The sequence below is a fragment of the Pagrus pagrus genome, assembly GCF_965226575.1.
Source record: "Pagrus pagrus genome assembly, chromosome: 8".
NCBI lineage: Eukaryota > Metazoa > Chordata > Actinopteri > Spariformes > Sparidae > Pagrus > Pagrus pagrus.
The window spans coordinates 8,331,566-8,350,063 of NC_140192.1; the positions used below are offsets into that span (position 1 = coordinate 8,331,566).

At 46.0% G+C, this 18,498-nt stretch overlaps 1 protein-coding gene across 1 annotated transcript in view; it reads right to left on the reverse strand.

Annotated features, from left to right (window-relative positions):
- The window catches only part of ptch1 (patched 1), a 51,801-nt gene that overhangs the window by 6,785 nt on the left and 26,518 nt on the right, over positions 1-18,498 (reverse strand). The window contains exons 12-20 of the mRNA XM_084360617.1: positions 17,945-18,070; positions 14,562-14,680; positions 13,301-13,985; positions 11,857-12,166; positions 10,514-10,656; positions 5,582-5,765; positions 3,503-3,783; positions 1,652-1,789; positions 1,387-1,529 (exon numbers count right to left, since the gene is read on the reverse strand). Of these exons, the coding sequence (XP_084216743.1) occupies positions 1,387-1,529; positions 1,652-1,789; positions 3,503-3,783; positions 5,582-5,765; positions 10,514-10,656; positions 11,857-12,166; positions 13,301-13,985; positions 14,562-14,680; positions 17,945-18,070 (2,129 nt within the window). The remainder of the gene's footprint in view (positions 1-1,386; positions 1,530-1,651; positions 1,790-3,502; positions 3,784-5,581; positions 5,766-10,513; positions 10,657-11,856; positions 12,167-13,300; positions 13,986-14,561; positions 14,681-17,944; positions 18,071-18,498) is intronic.

The following is an 18,498-nucleotide window of genomic DNA, read 5'->3' on the forward strand; positions in this document are numbered from 1 at the left end:
TCATGCACGCGTGCGGCCCACATACCGGGCCGAGTGCCCCGCTGGGCTGTTTAGAGTGAAAACATTCACAGGGCTGACGGGGGAAAGTCGGGGAACCATTTCTTTCGGCGCAAGCAGAAAAATATGAGCCGGGCCTGTTGTTATTGCGCCGTCTTGGGCCGCAGCTTTGTTTGCTCAGACAACAGCAGAACCTTTAAATGGAGGCCCGGGACTGAGCCAGAAACCAGAGCACACCACTGGAGGTGAGGAGAGAAGGTCTATAGGCCTCCCTGTGTTTGTGTGTGTTTGTATATGTGTCTCTGAGTGTGTATGTGTGTGTGTGTGCTCTCACTGGCAGGCACGCCATCGTTGACCCCCATGATTACAAGGTCGGGGAGCAGGTTGGTGTGTGACTGTCTGGGTGTGTATGTATGAGCGCAGGCCTGTGCACATGACAGAGGTTGTGTGGTTGCAGATCACATGGACTTCAGCGCTCCGTTTTCTTAAAGGAGCAGGTCAACCAAATTATACAGCTACCTCGGCTACTTTAAGTTATTCACTGAGCTCACTGGAAACTTCTCATGAGACTCCAGGCTCGAGAATGTATAGAATCATTAATTTTCCTCCCTCGTACGGCAGCTGGTCGCTACCTTTCTGTCTTTTTCTTTCATAAAAGGAGCCACCGATGCAGAGCCCCCACAGTGTGTCTGCTTTAATTTCCACTTCTCCTGTCTTTCCACAACTGCCCTCTTGCCCCCCACCCCGTTGCTCCTTCCCATGCTTATAAATGTCTAGCGAGGGCAGTTAAACTGGCTGAAGGAGATTACAAAAGCCAGAAGACTTTTTCTGCTCCCCGCCACCCCCATCCCCACTCTCTTTCACTTTGCTTCCCCCACTGCTGCTCCATCTCTCCTCTCTTTCTCTTGTTCTCCTGACCTTCAACTCTTCATCCTTCCCCTGGTTTCCCCTAAAATTTCAGGCATGAGAGACATTATGGGGGGAGAAGAGGAGGATGAAAGAAAAGACACAAGGGGAGAGGAGGGCGGATAAAGATAAAGGCCTCGTTTATGACGTTTCTCAGAGAGCAATCCCCCAGAAAAAAACAAAAAAAACAGGTATGTCACTGGAAGCTGGAAAAGGGATGAGGTTTACAGAGAGAGAGTACATGAAATGAAGATGTGGGTGGAAGATGAGAAAGAGATTGAGCGAGGGAACCGAGGAAGAAAGCGAAGAGCCTTCATGCATGATTGGTGTCCCAGGTAGATTCCTGTGTGACATACAGGTTGAGGCATGGTCTCAACGGTCTACTGACGCCACATAGACGCCACAGGATGACCTATGTGTGTGCTTATATGTTCAGCTAAATGAAAGTGGCATTTTCTTGTGAGGTTTGGTATCTGCACTCACCTGACGATAAAGTCAAACTCAGAGCCAGCGAGCATCAGGACACCTAATAAGGTGGAGAAGGCTCCGTCGAGCACCGGAGCAAACATGTGCTCCAGCGCCAGCACTGCCCGCTTGTGACGATCCCCTATGGCTGTCAGGAACGCCTACAACACACACACAAAAACATCGTGTATGTCTCATTCAACGAGGAAAAAATATAATAAACATGGGATGGGATTTTTCAGATTTTGGATTATTGCAGAAAATACATTTACAGGTTACCTACCAGGGCAACATGGACGGTGAACTCCACTCCAATGCCGACAGAGGCGATGAGAATGACCACAGGGACGGCGCTCAGCTTGATTCCCATCAGCCCCATGAAGCCAAACAGCTCCACGGTCATGAGAGAAAGCACCAACACCTGAAGGGGAGAGGAGGAGCTTCTTGTTAGAAACAAAGGTGATTGATAAATCTAAATTTATACATCTAATCAGGCAGTTGGGACGGTATAGCCGACAGTTTTTTGCAGAAAACGTAATTGTTTCTGTGGAGTTTTCATGTCACAAATGTGTTTTTTTCTTCTATGTTTGAGCCAAAAAGATAATGATAAAACCTTCTATGCAAAGTAAGAAAATACCGATCAACCTGACCATAAATGGAAATGATCTTCTACTTTATTGTTCTATGATAAACTGAATTTACAGTTGACCTGCTCTTTAAATACACACAAGACCGATGAGGGATATAACACAGGAGCATCTCCATCTTATTTGATGTGTTAAACAGTGATCATACATGTGTGTTAAATATGTGTGTGTTGGTGTGTGTGCGTGTCCAGAGCGGGACAGGAGCTGGGAGTAAATGCCATTATCAGCTGACAGGTGTCCGGTTACATGGGGCCCAAATCCTTTGAAGAGGGCTGAGGTGGGCAGGGGAGGGAGGTGGGTGTCTATACAATGAGCGAGTATGTGCATGTGTGTCCACGAGGAGGTTACACTTGACTCTGATCAGAAGTGGACAGATACATTAAAAGAAAGTTTGGTCCTGATCACATTCAGGGACTTTCAGGGACTGTTTTAGTCTTTTAAGATCATAGTAGACTTTGTACCTCTGGATATCCTGTGACAGACAAAGCCAGATCATAAGCAGTCATTGTAGATGCAGTCGTGATGCCAAATGTGAACAACATTCAATATCAAATGGAATAGAAACATCTGTGTAATACTAAGCACAAGGCATAAGGTTTAAAACAGGCCTCTGTGAATGTGGTTAAGAGGGATTTCTGGGCAAGTGGCTGAGAGCTTTTGACGTTGTTGGGCTGGCGGTGGTCTGGTCCTGGACAGCGCAAATGGTTAAACTCGACGCCTCTCCATAACTTGTCTTTTGATCGTGCTAGTAAAGCCTGAAGGATGAACATGAGGTCCCCTCCTTCTCTGTTTAAGGGCTCGGGTGGCCTGGCCACTGCCTGTCGTAAAATACAACCCACCAGAGAGAAAAACCAGAGCACTCTGTGTATGTGTTTCTGTGTGAATTATGTACCTGCGTGTTTACACGTTCAAACTGCATGTGTGCAAGTATATACATATCTGCGTGTGTGCACAAAGTGCGTGCGTGCGTGCGTGCATGTGTGTTTGCATGTAGCCTTGGAAACTTGTGTGAGGAAGGGGGAGAGGAGTAGTGTGCAGGATGGAAATAAAATCAAACTTTTTTATAGGTTTAGAGTGGGAGCAAGTTGCCTGAGCAACTTTGTGTCCTCTGCCCATTTATTTCAGCATTGGTGTCTGGGAGTGTTGGACTAGACTAAACAGACTGGCCCTAACAAAACAGCACAAGATAAACACTGGTGACTGGGGCTACAATAACACACAGCAGCCCCTTCTCATGTCCAACTCTCTGCGATGCCTGAGAAGACCACACATAAAAACCAGGAAATAAAGGGAGGAGAGCAGGAAAAGCAATTTTTTAACAGCTGAAAGTTGGGTTTTCGGCCTTAATTTATTAAGGAGGTGGCCTGTTTGTTTGACGTAGTCCATTAACCTTTTGAACCAGCAAGATATTACACCTATAAAGAGTAAGAAAGAGTGGGCAGGTTCATCTGCCGCAGTTTATGGATATCACGGTTCAAAGCACTCACTATGATGCCGGCGGTCCATGGGTTGAGCAGGAAGAGGGCACAGACCAGGAAGGTGCAGGCGAGCACGACACTGATGGACAGCAGGAGCCAGTGGCGCAGACTAACATACTGTTCCCAGAACAGGAAAGGGTAGCCGTTGGGGTAGGAGGGTAGGCCTTGTCGGCTGTAGTTGCTGCAGATAGCCCGCACGCTCTCGATGGCCTCCACAAACTGCGGCGTCTCCCGGAGCCCGTTGAGGTAGAAGGGGAACTGTGCGTATTCGATGGGCTCAGCAGCCGGGACTGGATGGAGAGACAATGAGAGAAAGGTCGATTTGTTGGAATATAACATTCTGCTGTAATCATCACATCATTTTTATTAGACCCCATGCAGCAATTCATGATGATTTTGCACTTCGGGGCCTTGGAAGCTTTGGCTTTGCAAGACGATGAAACTTTAATTCAGAGAAGCAGATTACTGAGGAACATTAAGGGAGTAATCAGATAAATCAACAATGGCAATGATGACATCTGCAGATGATATTTGTCTACTCTGATTAACAAGCGTTACCTTCTTAACATTTAGTGTATCTGCAGAAATAATTTCAGCTCCTCAGCCAAACCACCACCATCAAGGCTTTCCCTCCCTAATCCGACCATGGTCCAAGAGCAGCTACATCTGTGGCCGAGCGTGTGTGTGTGTCTCTGAGTGTGTGTGTGGGGTGGGGGTGGGCGGAGCAGCGTGAAACAGAGCTCCATTGACTCAAACCCAGCCGCTCCGTGGCCCAGCCTGGCTAATGAGGGCCTATCAGTTCCAGACACAGCAGAGTGTCAGAGCTAACGTTGATTCACGGTAATTACAATGTCAGAATCACCGCCATTACCACACCCTTAAGTTAGCACTGCCACATAAAGCATAATATAGATGCATAAACACGCATACCTGCCTGTCACTCTGCTATGAAGTCATACTTGGTGCTGACAAAACAGCATATTCATTCAGATTTTGTGCTTGCAGAGAAATTAGCAACATATTGCTGCACGCAGCAGATCGAAATTACTCTGAGACACCGCATCTATCTTGCTATCTACAGATAATATTCTTTAAAAATACTTGTTTTTGGACCGTCTGGAGTTGGTGTGAGTGTGTGTATTCCACAGTGCCTGCAGGGTCAGACAGGAGCACTTGCTAACATGGTTTGGCCCATTATAATCTCAACTATAAATTTCCATTAGGACACCAGTTGGCCCTCGGCCAACACAGATCTGCTCCGGGGGACTCCCGCACAGCCAAGCACTTCACGCTGCTTATCCAATCATATTCCCCCCCGTAAAGGACTTCCTGCTTGTTATCCAATTGTGCTTCCCACCCAAACCCAGTCTCTCCTTGTTATCCAATCATTTTCCTCCCCCGTGGAGCACTTCCTGACTTGTACCAAATCACAGGCTAGAATCAAACAACAACATGACTGTACTTTTTTATGTGAGTTACAGTCTGTGTGTGTGGCAGGGAAATGAGAACAGGGTGTGTGTAGTGTTTGGGGTCACTGAGTTTTAATAATGTGCGTGTGTGTGTATGTGTGTGTGTGATGCTAGGGCCCCATGGTAGCCAGGATTATAGCATTCACCACAGGCACCATTAGAGGAACCACAGCGAGCCGTGTCTTGGTCCTCAGCCTTGCAACCTGAGCTCACACATACACAAACGCACACACACACACACCGCAGTGGTACAGTAAAGTCTACTACCTCACTTAAAGCTAAGAGGCAGACAAGGAGCAATAACTCAAACCACAAGAGGTAAACACTGCTCACATGTAGCAGCCGCCTTGTGGAACCTGAAAAAAAATGTCTCAGCCAAGACCAGTGAACCCCACAAAAGTTTGGCTTCAGATTTCAGTAAGCAGTGAGTAAATGTAATTTGTTAAACTGCACCGAGTAGCAGGTTTGAACTTTAACATCCTAAATTAGCTTCATTTGTCGGAGCAAACATTATTACTGAGATTTCCTTCCTGGTGTCGAAGCAAGACTTCATTCCATTACTGTAAAAGGCATCTTGTTTTTTTTATTCTAGCATATTTTGTGCTGCATGTTGACTTACTGCTGAGGCGTGTCTCGGGCATGGAGTCGGTACGGTCGTGGAGCCACTCAGGAGGGTGTGGGCGAATGTTGGCCTGCGAGGCGGCGTACGCCACAGGATCATTGCTGACCCAGGCGGTTAGGTAGATGTAGAAAGCCCCGGGGTTGATGATGCCGTCTGCATCCACCAGCCTCTGACGAGTCAGCTACAAAACCCAGAGAGGAGATGATTGAATGATGGTTCCATATATCCATTATATTCTAATAAAACATGACTTTCTGACACATACTTGCATGCACTTTAAAGGGAAAAATTACATCCGTCACTTTTATTAGGCTACGCCACATTTTGAAAATGGAAGAAGTAGCACATGGAAAAAATGCAATTAAGATCAAAAACTCAGGTGGAGCTTGCATTGGAAATCGTATTGCTGCCGTTGGACACGAAAAGGTATTGTGGAAATAGGACATGTTCAACCAAAACATTGTACAGGTGAGCCGACCACAGAAATGCTTATTTATACACATGCATGAGTGCAAGAGAACGGAGCAGCTTTCAAAATAAGAGTCAAATATTAGTCCCTCTCTCTTTCCAACCAAAGAAAAATCAACAAGTCAAACACTGGTCGCCTTTCTGAAAATTCCCGTACTTCTCATCACAGCTTCCCAGAATTATCATGCCACATTAAAACATGGAAAATGTTGAATCAGCTTCTCCCTTTACATACAGTAGATATTGGCTGGCCAACCTCGGGCCCAACGTTCTGACCACTCTGAATAAATTTATGAAGGAAGCCTTGCAGCACTTTTCTGTCAAGAAGCAGCTGCTGAAGATAAATGTCCTCTTAATGCCAACACTGGGAAGTGAACCAATATATTGATATTTATGGTATGAGGGACAATCTGGTGACTGTACTGTTGCTTAAAAGCTGCATTGTGAGGGTCCAGAGTAATCTCGACAACTATTGGATACAGACACTTCTTCATACAGACATTCATGGTGCTTAGAGGATGAATCCTAATGTCTTTGGTGGTCCAATGATTTCGCTTTGAGCACCAACATGAGGTTGAAATGTGTGTTTACTGAGTGAGATTTCTCAACAACTTTTCACAGCATCACAGGGCTGCTAGCAGGGGCTGTAGGCTGTTGTTTATGCTCACAAACCCAAAATTTAAAGCACGATATTAAGTAGCTTGAATTCCCTTTCAAGGTCAACACAGTCATAGAAAACCAGAGCTGGGTTGTAAAAAAAAATATGTTAGCCTTGAGCAAATCTCCTGACATCCACCCACTTTGCAGAGTGTTTCTGTCTGATTGCAAACTGTTCCCAAGCTCCGTTTCAGTCGGTGTTTTTCGCCGTGAGGGTTGTGGTCAGTAGGTAGACAAGAATGGCTGTCTCGCCTTCCCATGTGGAAACAGAGGACTGTAGCCCAGCCTTGCTACCTCCTGAGAGGTAAAACCATTACTGCACACCGCTCTGCCACTCTCCCTTCTAGGAAACATAAATCCCTCCTTCACGGAGGCAGGGAGAGTTTTCAGGGGTGAAGCCGGACTCATGGGGTTAGGTGGATGAAGAAAGGAGTAGGGCTTTTTGTGATGGGGGGGTTGGGGAGAGAAAAAAAATTGCTTGAGTGAGCGTAACAATAAAAAAATTGGCTGGAGTCCCTGAGCGCGTCTGTGTGCAGTTAACCTGGTTGTTAACACTGAAGGAAATGCCACCCAGCAAATGGAGTAGAGCTATAAAAATAACACAACATCTGTACAAATGTTGCTCACACTTGCTTCTCCTGACCCCTACGGGTACCCAGAATGCCCGGCGCCACAGACCAACCCAGGCCTGAGAAGAAAAGTGCTCCTGATAGCGTTAGCACGGCCTCCCTTAGCACTTACAAACTTTCTACCCCTTCCATCTCTCCATACCCACCTCCTCCTCCAAAGCTTATCTTTCCATTTTCAAACCACACACACACAAACACACACACACACACACACACACACACACACACACACACACACACACACACACACACACACACACACACACACACACATACACACAGCTTCCATATGACTCCCAGGCCATAAGGAACGAATGGTCGCCCAGCACGGAGAGAAATGTTACCAGCGACAGATCAAAGGCAGAACACCTCTGCACAGATCCATGGAGTGGCATATCAAAATAAAACATCTAGCTTGCAATTTGCCAGGGTTGGAAAAGATCTGGTCCTCATTTTAAGGCACACACACACGCACACACACACAAAAAAAAAACAGCTACTGCACGCACAACAGACAAAAGCAGGACGCACACTCAAAACATACAAATGCACACACAGAGCTGCCTCAAAGAAACCACGTGTTTCAGCTCCCCTCATTGAAAGCGGACACAGCAGAGGAGCACGGAGGGAGGGAAGGAAGGGGGAGACAGAGAGAGAGAGAGAAAGAGTGAGAGTGGTAGTGCAAGCAGGAGTCTGTGAGGGGGGGGGCGGGCGAGAGAGGCGGATTCCAGAGGATCTGGATTGAATTTAACAGCGGGATACGCAACAACTGTATGTCTTCAAGCTGTCACAGGAAGCCCAGGCAGCTCTGCTGGCGGCCCCCACGCCTCACGGCAAATACACTTCCCTCACAGGCACAGGAAGTGACGTCACAGGGCCGCACACCAGGCCTGCCTCTGCTTCCTGCGGGTTAGTGGAAGGGATGGGAAGAGTAGCGTGCCGCTGCAGAGGAGCTCAGTGGGAAGAGAAGCGGTCCAAAAAACAAACAGCTAGGAGTAGATTGAGGGGGAAAAGCGACATGCACGACTTGAACACAGACTAGCACAATATAAATAAGCACAAAAACACAGCGGAGCTACATGTCAACATTAATTATCTTCGAGGAAAATGATCTCAGTGCTGAAAAGCGTGTGGCTTGTTTTGTGTTTGCAGAAATGCTGGCCAAGAATTTTGTTTTTATATTTCTCCAGCGCCTTATCTTCTGTCTTCGCTGCTTCCTGCCAAAGAATGCAGCCATGCATCCATGTATGTTGTTTTCTGGAGGTGATACTACACTAACAAAAGTCTGCAATGCCCTACTGAAGCCGAGCAACTTTCCACAGCTCCACAAACACAATCTTCCCCCTCATTTCCTCCTGCTTATCCTTCACTCTTTCTCATTATCAGCTGATTGGCATCCTTCTGCTGACATAGAGAAGACATGAGCGGAACTTCCAGTAAGTTCTTTTCTGGACCTCCTTCTGAGACCTTATCGGCTCACTTGCTTCACTTGTGTCATTGCTGAATGTCAAACACTCCTCCAGTTCCACAGTGGAGACAGGCCTCACTTTAACAGCTGAACTGGAGTTTGTCAGATGATTAAGATTACAGCGACTGGCTTTTATTTTCCTTCTTTTGACTTCGGCTTAGGCACAATGTCAACAGCTCCAGTGCAGGCAGAACCTTTTGGAAACACAATGTCATGCACTTCTTGTAGCTCTGTTAAAACTTGTGATGAAACCTGGGTGCTTTTCCAAACAAAAAGTCATGCGTGCACAGACTTCCAAGCCACAATGAGCAAATTACAGGAGCAATACCCATTTTTTCTGCATGTAATGTAAACAGTTTGTTGTAATATGTTACATAATACACTACTTTTACATGATGCTGTGGATTCTTTCTTCAGACAACCCACTGCATTTTTACTTCCACTTGAGGTTGTGTTTTTACTTTTGTTTGTCCATTTGTTACCAGGATTACGCAGACATTAATGAATGGATTTAGACGAAACTTGGATGGAGGATGCGTCTCAGCCCAAAATAGACCACATTAACTTTTGGTGTGGATCTGGATAAAGGGTCGGATCCTAGAATTTTTCAACATTTTCATTAATTCCTCAGGGATTAATGTATGTAGTGTATGGCTCTTGATGAAAAACAAAACAAAAAACAGGTAAATTTAGGTGGCTGGTATCTATGAGGGGACTGGTGGGCCTTGGCGGAGGTATGTGATCTACTGCCATTCAAGTTTATGAAAGCAACTGTCACCTTACTTTAAGAGGGCCCTGATGTTTCAGTGCAGTCAATGTGCATTTGACACACTAGCGAACCTTTAACTCATTCAGCTGCATTGTGGGGCCAACTAGCTCAATTCATCATTTGTCAAATTATGCAACAAATATGTTGTAAACTGTTTCATAAATGTACTTCTTAGTGATTCCAGTTCATTTTGAGTATGCTAATCGTTATTTACCGCAGCGCTGCAGAATACAGGCTAATTATTTATAGTCCCACTGGGACGTGCAGGAGTTTTCTTTAAGCCTTCCAAGTATTCATACTACGAACTGTGTCTGGAATCACTGACAAAGTATCAAACTGACAGGCTTGATGCTCAGACATCTCACTGTCGAGGCTCCGCATGCATGCACATCTCACACACAGAACTACCAAGTGGGACAAATGGTTTAAATGAAGAGTTAATAGGTTTTTCAGAGGCAGGCTGCAGCCCCAGCGAGAGCTTTAAATTCCTGGGCTCGGTAAAGTCATCACAGACAGAAGATGAAGACAGGCGCAGAGAGGGGGGAAAGAAGACGGATTGAGAGACGACAGTTTTTAAGCCTTGTGTGGCTCTTCAAGCGATCACACACACACACACACACACAACAAAACATAAATACATGCACACACAATGGGAATAAACAGATTTGGCACTGGGTGTCAGGAGGACACTGAGGTCATGTCCTCTGGGATTCCTTCTGGGAATTTTTTAAATTTTCTAATCTATGGGTATTTTACAGGCAACCATATCAAAAGACATTATATTAATATAAAAAAAAAGGTTTGACTTTTTTCCCATCATAATATCATTCCCCGCCCGAATAATCAATTGAATACCAACTGGATTATCTGAAAATGTATTCTTTTTCATTTGAATCGTGGGAATAATAACTGCCATGGGCTGAAATCCTGGTGGTTACCTGGTTAAAGTTGATGGGCTTGTCCCTGCGTCCTGTCTGCACCAAAAGCTTGTAGGCCAGGACGCCACCGTCAGAGCCGTTCCTGTAGCTGTTAAGGGTGATGCGGCCGGCCTCCCAGTCCTTGTCGAACGCCTGCTGGAGACCTGCAGGGAAGCACAACAACACAGATTGGTTAGATGTGGATGTTAGAAAAGGTTACGTACACCGTTATATTCGTTCTTCCTCTGCATCACCCTTACACAAGAGAACACACAGCGCAGAGCAACCCAGCATAACATAACACTGCAACCTAACCCTAACCCTGTAATAAGCCTGATTGATTTAATATGATAACTCAGTTTTATCCTCAACCACCAAACAAGACTTCAAAAGCCTAAAAATCTGCTGCTTTTGATTCAAAGCGATCATTAGGGAATATATCAGCAACATGTGTCTCCTTCTCTATACCCCTCCACTTCTAATCCATATGTGCATGACTCCCCTCCTCTCGGCTCTCCCCCAAGGCCCACGCTGTGGTCCGTCTGTGGGAGATGTTGTTTTGGGTCTCGTTCCTTGGCCTGTCTGGCTCCAATTTGTCCCACCATTGCAGAGAGCAATATCAGACACAGTTCTCTCTCTCTCTCACCCACACACTCTCTGTGTGGCTCCCAGCCGGCTCACACACAGACTCACACAATGTGTTTTATCGTTAGGGGCAAGTCAGCGTGTGCGCCTCCCTCGCTGAAAACGGACCCATTCTTGGATTGGGTTGACGTGTGGAAGATAATATTCCTCTTCAGTGGCGCTTTAAGATTCTTAGGGGCTGTCAGCAAACATCTCAAAGTGAACCCCGCTATCATACGGAACTCATTTAACGATATTTAACTTTTTCAAATAAAAAGATTTTCATTAAAAAAGGCAGAAACTAGCCGAACTACATCCGCAATTATCTCCACTGCCAAAGCATCTAACGTACTGTACACTGCCAAGCATAAAAAAAACATGGCCTCACACTCCGTCCTCCTCTATCAACCCCCGCTTATGGAAGACACAAGTGATTTTAATCAGGCTACTGTCAGCGTACATTTTGCAATCCCACCTACTTCTGAACTCCTGCCCGACATCTTGTTTCCTGCAGATTCATGTCAAAACACGGACGATAAATATGATCTCCAAACTGTTTCATGACAAAGTAAATTATTCCCATCTTGAGTAGGGATGTTAAATAAGGTATTAATAACACAATCATCTATGACATCAGTATTGGATGAACTGAAGTGATCTTACACTGAATCTCAATTATATTATTATCGTCAATAATCGACACAGGGAGCTTTTCCCTGACGCATCAAACTTATTTCTACCTTGCAGCCAGTCCCTCAAGTAGTGTAGCCACATGCGGGGCAGCTGTCCGTTGTCCTCCTTCAGCACGTAGCGGATGGTGTGAAACCTCTGGTGAAGCTGGTGCAGCAGAGGCTGGTTCTGGGCGTAATCAGCCCGCTGGGTCACCACATACATGTTGTAGAAGGAGAAGAACTTGAACTGGGCGCCGATGAAGTCGTACTCGCTGGTCTCTCTGGGAACGATGTCCGTCAGCTCCAGGCCATCCCTCACCTGGGTGGTCCCGTATAAGCTGACACCCAGCAGGCAGAGGAACAGCCCGATCACAACCATCTGGAAACAGAAGATGAAGCTTCATCAATCAAATCATTGTAACAGAGTGACGGCAGGACGGCTTCAGCTTGCAATAATTACTACTTAAAACGTTGCTGCATATTCTGACTTCAAACGACATGTTCTTATTCAGATTCTGATGCCATAACGGTTATAAGTCTAAGCAGATTGATCACCGATATTTATAACCGATATACATTTGCCAGAGAAAATTAAAAAATCCAAAATACATTTATTCAAACACTGTACTTCTGAGGTATTTCCATTTCTCTCTATTCCACTATAATTTGGAGGCAAATATTGTACTTTTGTAATCAATCAGGTAGTGATGCGGGCAGGACACTGAGTGACAGCACAGAGTGGTGACTACAGACGACTACAGACCACTGCATCGGAGCCAAAGTAACGAAGTAATGAATTTATTTAATCAGAAATCAGATTAAAACAAAATCTGATAATCTGAAAAAAGTAGAATAGTAGATCCAACAATCAGCCACACCAGTAGGTTAATCATTTTTCCGAATGAGTGAAGATCAAAAAAATGGATACATTTTTTCTCAGAAAACTCGGCAGAACAAAGAAAGACACTGCAAGGAGCACAAGCAGTCAGATGTTCATGCCGGTTTTAAACAAACGCCAAGATTAGCCAAATTTAATCAGAAGACATGAACAAGGTAAAACTGTTATCAAAGGTCCTGGTTCTGCTTTAGCCTCCGTGAACACAGTGTTGCTTGCCCCGTTAGACTTTCGCTGACGCAATGTTGCCATCGTGGCCAGAAATAAGAAAATAAAATGTAGATGGTAATAAAGATTTTTCCTTTAAGTCATGAGGCAATAAGGGGAAAAACATCTGACAGTGTAATGATGATGATTTTCTAATAAAGTCAAGTGCAGGCCACCCACAAGACTGAGATCAAACTGTCTGTGTGTGTGCATACTTGTATGTGACTCAGATAGGACATGACCGCAATCCCACCCGAGATTTCCTACTATTCGCTCTGGTGACTAATCCTCCCATTCAAATTATCACCACGGTGAGTCAGCACAAGCGCTCTGACCTCACAGAGAAGCTTTCCCCCTCTATTTCTCTGACTCTCTTTTCCACAGACACCCACACAGAGAAACTTCACTCACCTTGGTGGTGGGCTTCAGGAGGAATGGAGCATAGTGCCTCTCAGCAAAAGAGGCCAGGGTCCAGCGGGAGCAGGGAGGCTCGAGGCAGCGCAGGCCCAGCGAGCCTTCTCCGAACTGGGACAGCAGGTCCCGGGTGGAGCTGTTGTTCTCTGGGCTCTGGACGGTCGACGAGGCCGCATCACCCTGAGGCACTGAGCTGGCACTTGAGGTCGGGGCAGGTGCAGAAGGAGGTGCAGGATGGTGATGGGAGAACGTGGCAGAACCTCGAGATCCCCCATTATTTCTGCCCCCGTTGTTGCTGTTGTTGACATTGCCGTGATTGCTGCTGCTGCTTCTGCTGCCGCCGGCGTTGCTGCTGTAATAGTCGTTGTTGGGGTTGCTCCTCGTCGGAGCCGGGTTGATGGGCTGCACAGAGATTTGGGATCTGGGCTCGGCGGTGGTGTAGAAGGCCTGAGTGCGGGGGTCGTACTCTGTCCTGAGCTGCACCGTGGACTGCATGGTGATTTGGGTCTGCTGGGCAAAGCCGTGGCTGCTGTAGGAGGGAGGGGGGCTGCTGTAGCTCGGGGGAGGCGTGCGATATGAGGGCGGAGGGGTGTGATAGGATGGGGGAGGGCTGTAGCGACTCCCGTCTGCCCCATCAAGGTACGCATGAGGCTCGATTTGGATCACACGATTGGCACATGGGCTGAAGAGATAAACAGTGGGAAAATGTCAGATTGTGGACCATGGAAATCATCAGATTTTCTAAAACATCGGTTGCAGAAATCAAAACTTTCAAGGTTGTAGTATTCTAGAAAAGCCTCTGCAGAAATGCGTCTACATTTTTAAGATTAAACGCATTTAATCTGTTAAAAAACAGCCCTGTTATTGTGAATCTTCTTCATCTTTGCCAGCAGCATAAAAAATATAAAGCCGAGACACGATGAGGGAATTTAATAGTGTGTGTGCACATCTGTACGATCGCCATGCCAGCAAACATGCCCGAACTGGCAGGCAGACAGGCAGAGTTTAATAAAGACTGTGACAGATAAACAGACAGTCAAACAACCGAGCAGCCAGACAAAAACAGAGAGCTTAAACAGTAATTAGGTTTTGACTTAGGGGGATTGAGGTGGAGATATCTCAAGAGATAACCGTGTATTTACAGTTATTCATTGCCAGATCAGAGATCAGAGGAACACATAAAAAGGAAGAATTAATGATCAGCAGAGAAATGAGCTTCATCAAAAATGACAGAACGTGTCTGTAGGTGGGGGCACACCTGTAGAAGCAGCAGAAAATGTCGAAACGTCTGTCTTCTCGTCGGTAGAGGTCCATGCTGAGGATGGCGGGGAAGATGAGCAGCACCATGGCGAAGTTGAACACTACCACCACTGCGGCCTGGAAGGAAACACAGAATACATTATGCTACCTATGGAACAAAGTGGTTGGGCTGTCAAGTATGCAGCTGAAAACCTAAAGCAACCGGGGGGCAACCGGGCGAGTATAAAGAATTAAAATCCAATGAAAACAATGGACATTTTTTCCATTTCTCTGTTAATATTCCTGCACTTCCATTCGTGCACAAGTCCAAAATAGCAAAATGATTGTGAAGATGTTGAACGGCGTCAAAGAATTACTGTCTCTTAACACAAACACAAGGAAGTCTTAAATATACTCTTAAAATAACACGATCTGAATAAGCTGGCGTCGAGGAAAAATTGCCTTTCAACACATTTTAAATTTCTTTCAAGGCAAAAACACTGAGTGTGCAGGGAAAAAGCAAGGCGTGTGTGTGTATGTGCGTGCGTGCGTGCGTGCGTGTGTGTGTGTAATAGAAGCCAGTACAGTGTTGTGGTTAAGTATTTGAAGTTGGTGCACTGGAGCAGAGGGTGGGGGTTCGGGTTAGGTTGGGGCCCTGCCCAGAGTACAATCTGGATCTTGCGTAGTTGCCAGACCACTACACAAATGCAGACACACACACACACACACACACACAAACACACACACACACACACTCACAATCTTGTGTGTTTGCCAGACCACCCAAGGAGCCGGAGGCCCGCGGGGCCTGAGGTGATGAGCAGGCGCTGTGGCTGTACAGACAACACACACCCCTTACACACTCACACATACACACACGTATCTACTGCCAGCTTAAAAAACTGTGCAGCCTCCTACTTAAACCACACCTTAACACCAAACAGACACACACACACACACACACACACACACACACACACACACACACACACACATCCTCGCCCTCCCTCATTCCTCAGCTCACTACTCAGTCAACAAGAGAGAGAAATAATGTGAGAGAAAGAGAGAAGAAAGCTCTGTAAGGAGACGAGAACAATTAATTCTCAATTGGCCCACTAACGTCCAGACAGATACAGTATGACTGCACTCACACACAGACACACACGCATAGCGACCGCTAGCTGACCCCAGAGTGAGAAGATTTATCATCACATCTGTCCTCCGCGCATGAATGTGTGTGTTCCTGTGTGTGTTTTTCGTGTTGTTATCTGGGCACGGTTCCCATTTTTTTTTTTTTTGTCAATACTGATGGAAGGAAGAGAAAAGGGAGACATAAGAGAGAGAGAGAGAGAGAGTGAGAGAGAGAGAGAGAGAGAGAGAGAAGGAGATGAGTCCACGGAGGAGCCGACCGCAGGAAGTTGTTAATAGTGATAAAGAGACACGCACGCACGCACTAACACACATCTCTGCATGCATGAGTACCAGTGATTGTGGTCGGGACGTGTGTGTTCCATCATAAAAGATAGGTATCAGCACGATCGTCTGCCTCGCTGCGAGTCTGCCCTCCACCAGTCACAAAAAACCACAAGTGTAAAGTATGCATGCTATGTGCATGTGTGTGTGTGTGCATGTGTGTGTATTAAGCGGGGCTGCATGGATTAGACCCATGGGGTAAATGGATCATGTTTGACAGACTCGCTGTACTAAAGCCATCTATCCACACATGCTAATATCGTACTCACTGTGGCGACATCTTGCCTCACTATGTGTGTGTAGGTGTGTGAGAAAGAGAGTAAAGAAGAGGGAGGGTGAGCGAGAGAGATCACCATTTTGCTCAACTACAGTAGTGTACAGAGTACTTACTGTACAAACATCACTTATGTAACCACAAAAACTTGCTTAAATGTGTTAATAAACTTCCCTGTTGAAATTTGGTAATGAATGTTCGTGTTGTGTTTATTTCAAAAAGACTACGTTAGCATCCCAGCTGCTGGTAGCTGGTAGCTTTTCCCCCAGAATGTAATTAGAAAATCAGAAGAGAAAGCCTCTGAAATAAGACTACACAATTAACTTCAGGTCATCATATGTCATAAGCAAGATTGTGCTTCATACATCTCTGTAGTTTTGGTCAAGGGCACCTCAGAAGTGGTAATTTGGAAGGGGTAAATAGTCTTTGAACTTCCCCCGAAGTAACAAATGACGAGACTGCGTTACACCACATGATGCACATAGAGAGCTGAAACCAAAACATTTCTAACAAAGATACATTTAGTGAGAAGCTCAAAGCATTTGATGTGATAGTTTCAGCACCACGACTACGGACAGTGCATCCAATATACTGACAGCAGCCTTTTTTATTTATATCAAGCATAAAAAAATCACTACTAGTTTGCTGATGTCTCGGTAGCTGACTAGCTACCGAGCTAACGTTGCTGACTGTGAAGCTGTGAAGGAATTGCAAGCGTTTACATGTATTTACTGTTTTATTTGTTTAATGTTTGTGTTTTCTATGCTTCACTGTAAAGACCATTGAGTTTGTAATGTATGACATGTATTAAACGAATACCACTGACTTGACTGTTTTCAGTTCTTACATTTATGTTCCATTTTCTTGCTTAATGCTTCTAACACAGGAGCCACCGGAGGTTTTTATCTGATACTGTCTTCTCTTTACAGTCTGAATCACTGAGGCTGAGCTCGAGCGTTTCCATGAATTAACAATTCAGTGGTTATTGGAAGCATTTTGTCAGACTGACAGACGTCTCGTTCTGTCCCAGTTTTCACTGTTCTGGTGACGTCTATAATTACTGACAGATGTTAGAGAAGTCAGCGCTCCCCCCCCCCCCCCCCCCCCACCTTTACACACACGCAGATTGAGACACGCACACACGAAAAAACAGCTCGACCATTGCTTTTCAAACCTCCCACACAGATACTACAACTCTCCGCACTCACACACACATACGAGCATGGGGATATGCACACACGCGCGCGCACACACACACACACACACACACACACACACACACACACACACATACACGCAGAGGGATTCAGTTACATGGACCTCAGCCACAATCTGGACAGACACCGGGCCCACCACTAAACAGCCTCAAAGAGGGAGGGAGAGGGCTGGATGGATTTAACAAAACACACACTCCTCTCTCTCTCTCTCTCTCTCTCTCTCTCTCTCCCTCCCTCACACACACACACACACACACAAACACGCAGACTTTCAGTTTGATGAATGAAATCAATAAAACAACGGTCTGGAGAAATCTGGAGCCAATGAGGACTGGAACAGGACTATTAGTGAGAGAGAGCGAGGCCGCACACGACTGAACTCTCTCTCACACACAAACACACACACACACAAACACACGCACACACTACCGGGCATACCTGTAGGGAAAAGGCTCTGAGCGCCGGGATGGGGATGAGGGCGGCCATGAAGAATGCTGTGACGTTGCTGATGGAGGTGAGAGCCACGCTGGCCCCGGTCCTCTTCAGACACTCGCCCGTACGGTCCTGACAGAGACAGAGAGGCAGATAAAAGCAAACGCACTGAAACTCAACTCTTTTGATCCGACTGTAGCCGAGAGGCAAACGTGTAATACTTGAGATGATGTACAATTATCATAACACTGATGTGATTGACAGTGATTGCAGCGTTTTTGAAGCCCTGAAGTGCTCTTATCCACCTGGGCCTGTCTACTTCTGTTTGAAGAAAGAAGAAAGGCAGTGAACAGTGAAGGAACCAAACGACGCGCTGCCGCAAAAAACAAATACACTTTTCACATCGCCACCGACTGATTGATTCAATATTTAAATTTGCGCAAACAGAGCGGCGGTAAGCCTGCAAACACCCCCTGGAAGTTTCGTCGGCAACCGTGTGAAGATTTGAGGACGTGCAGGACCACACAGGGAGTGTGTTTGCAGGCGTGTCCATCTGTGAG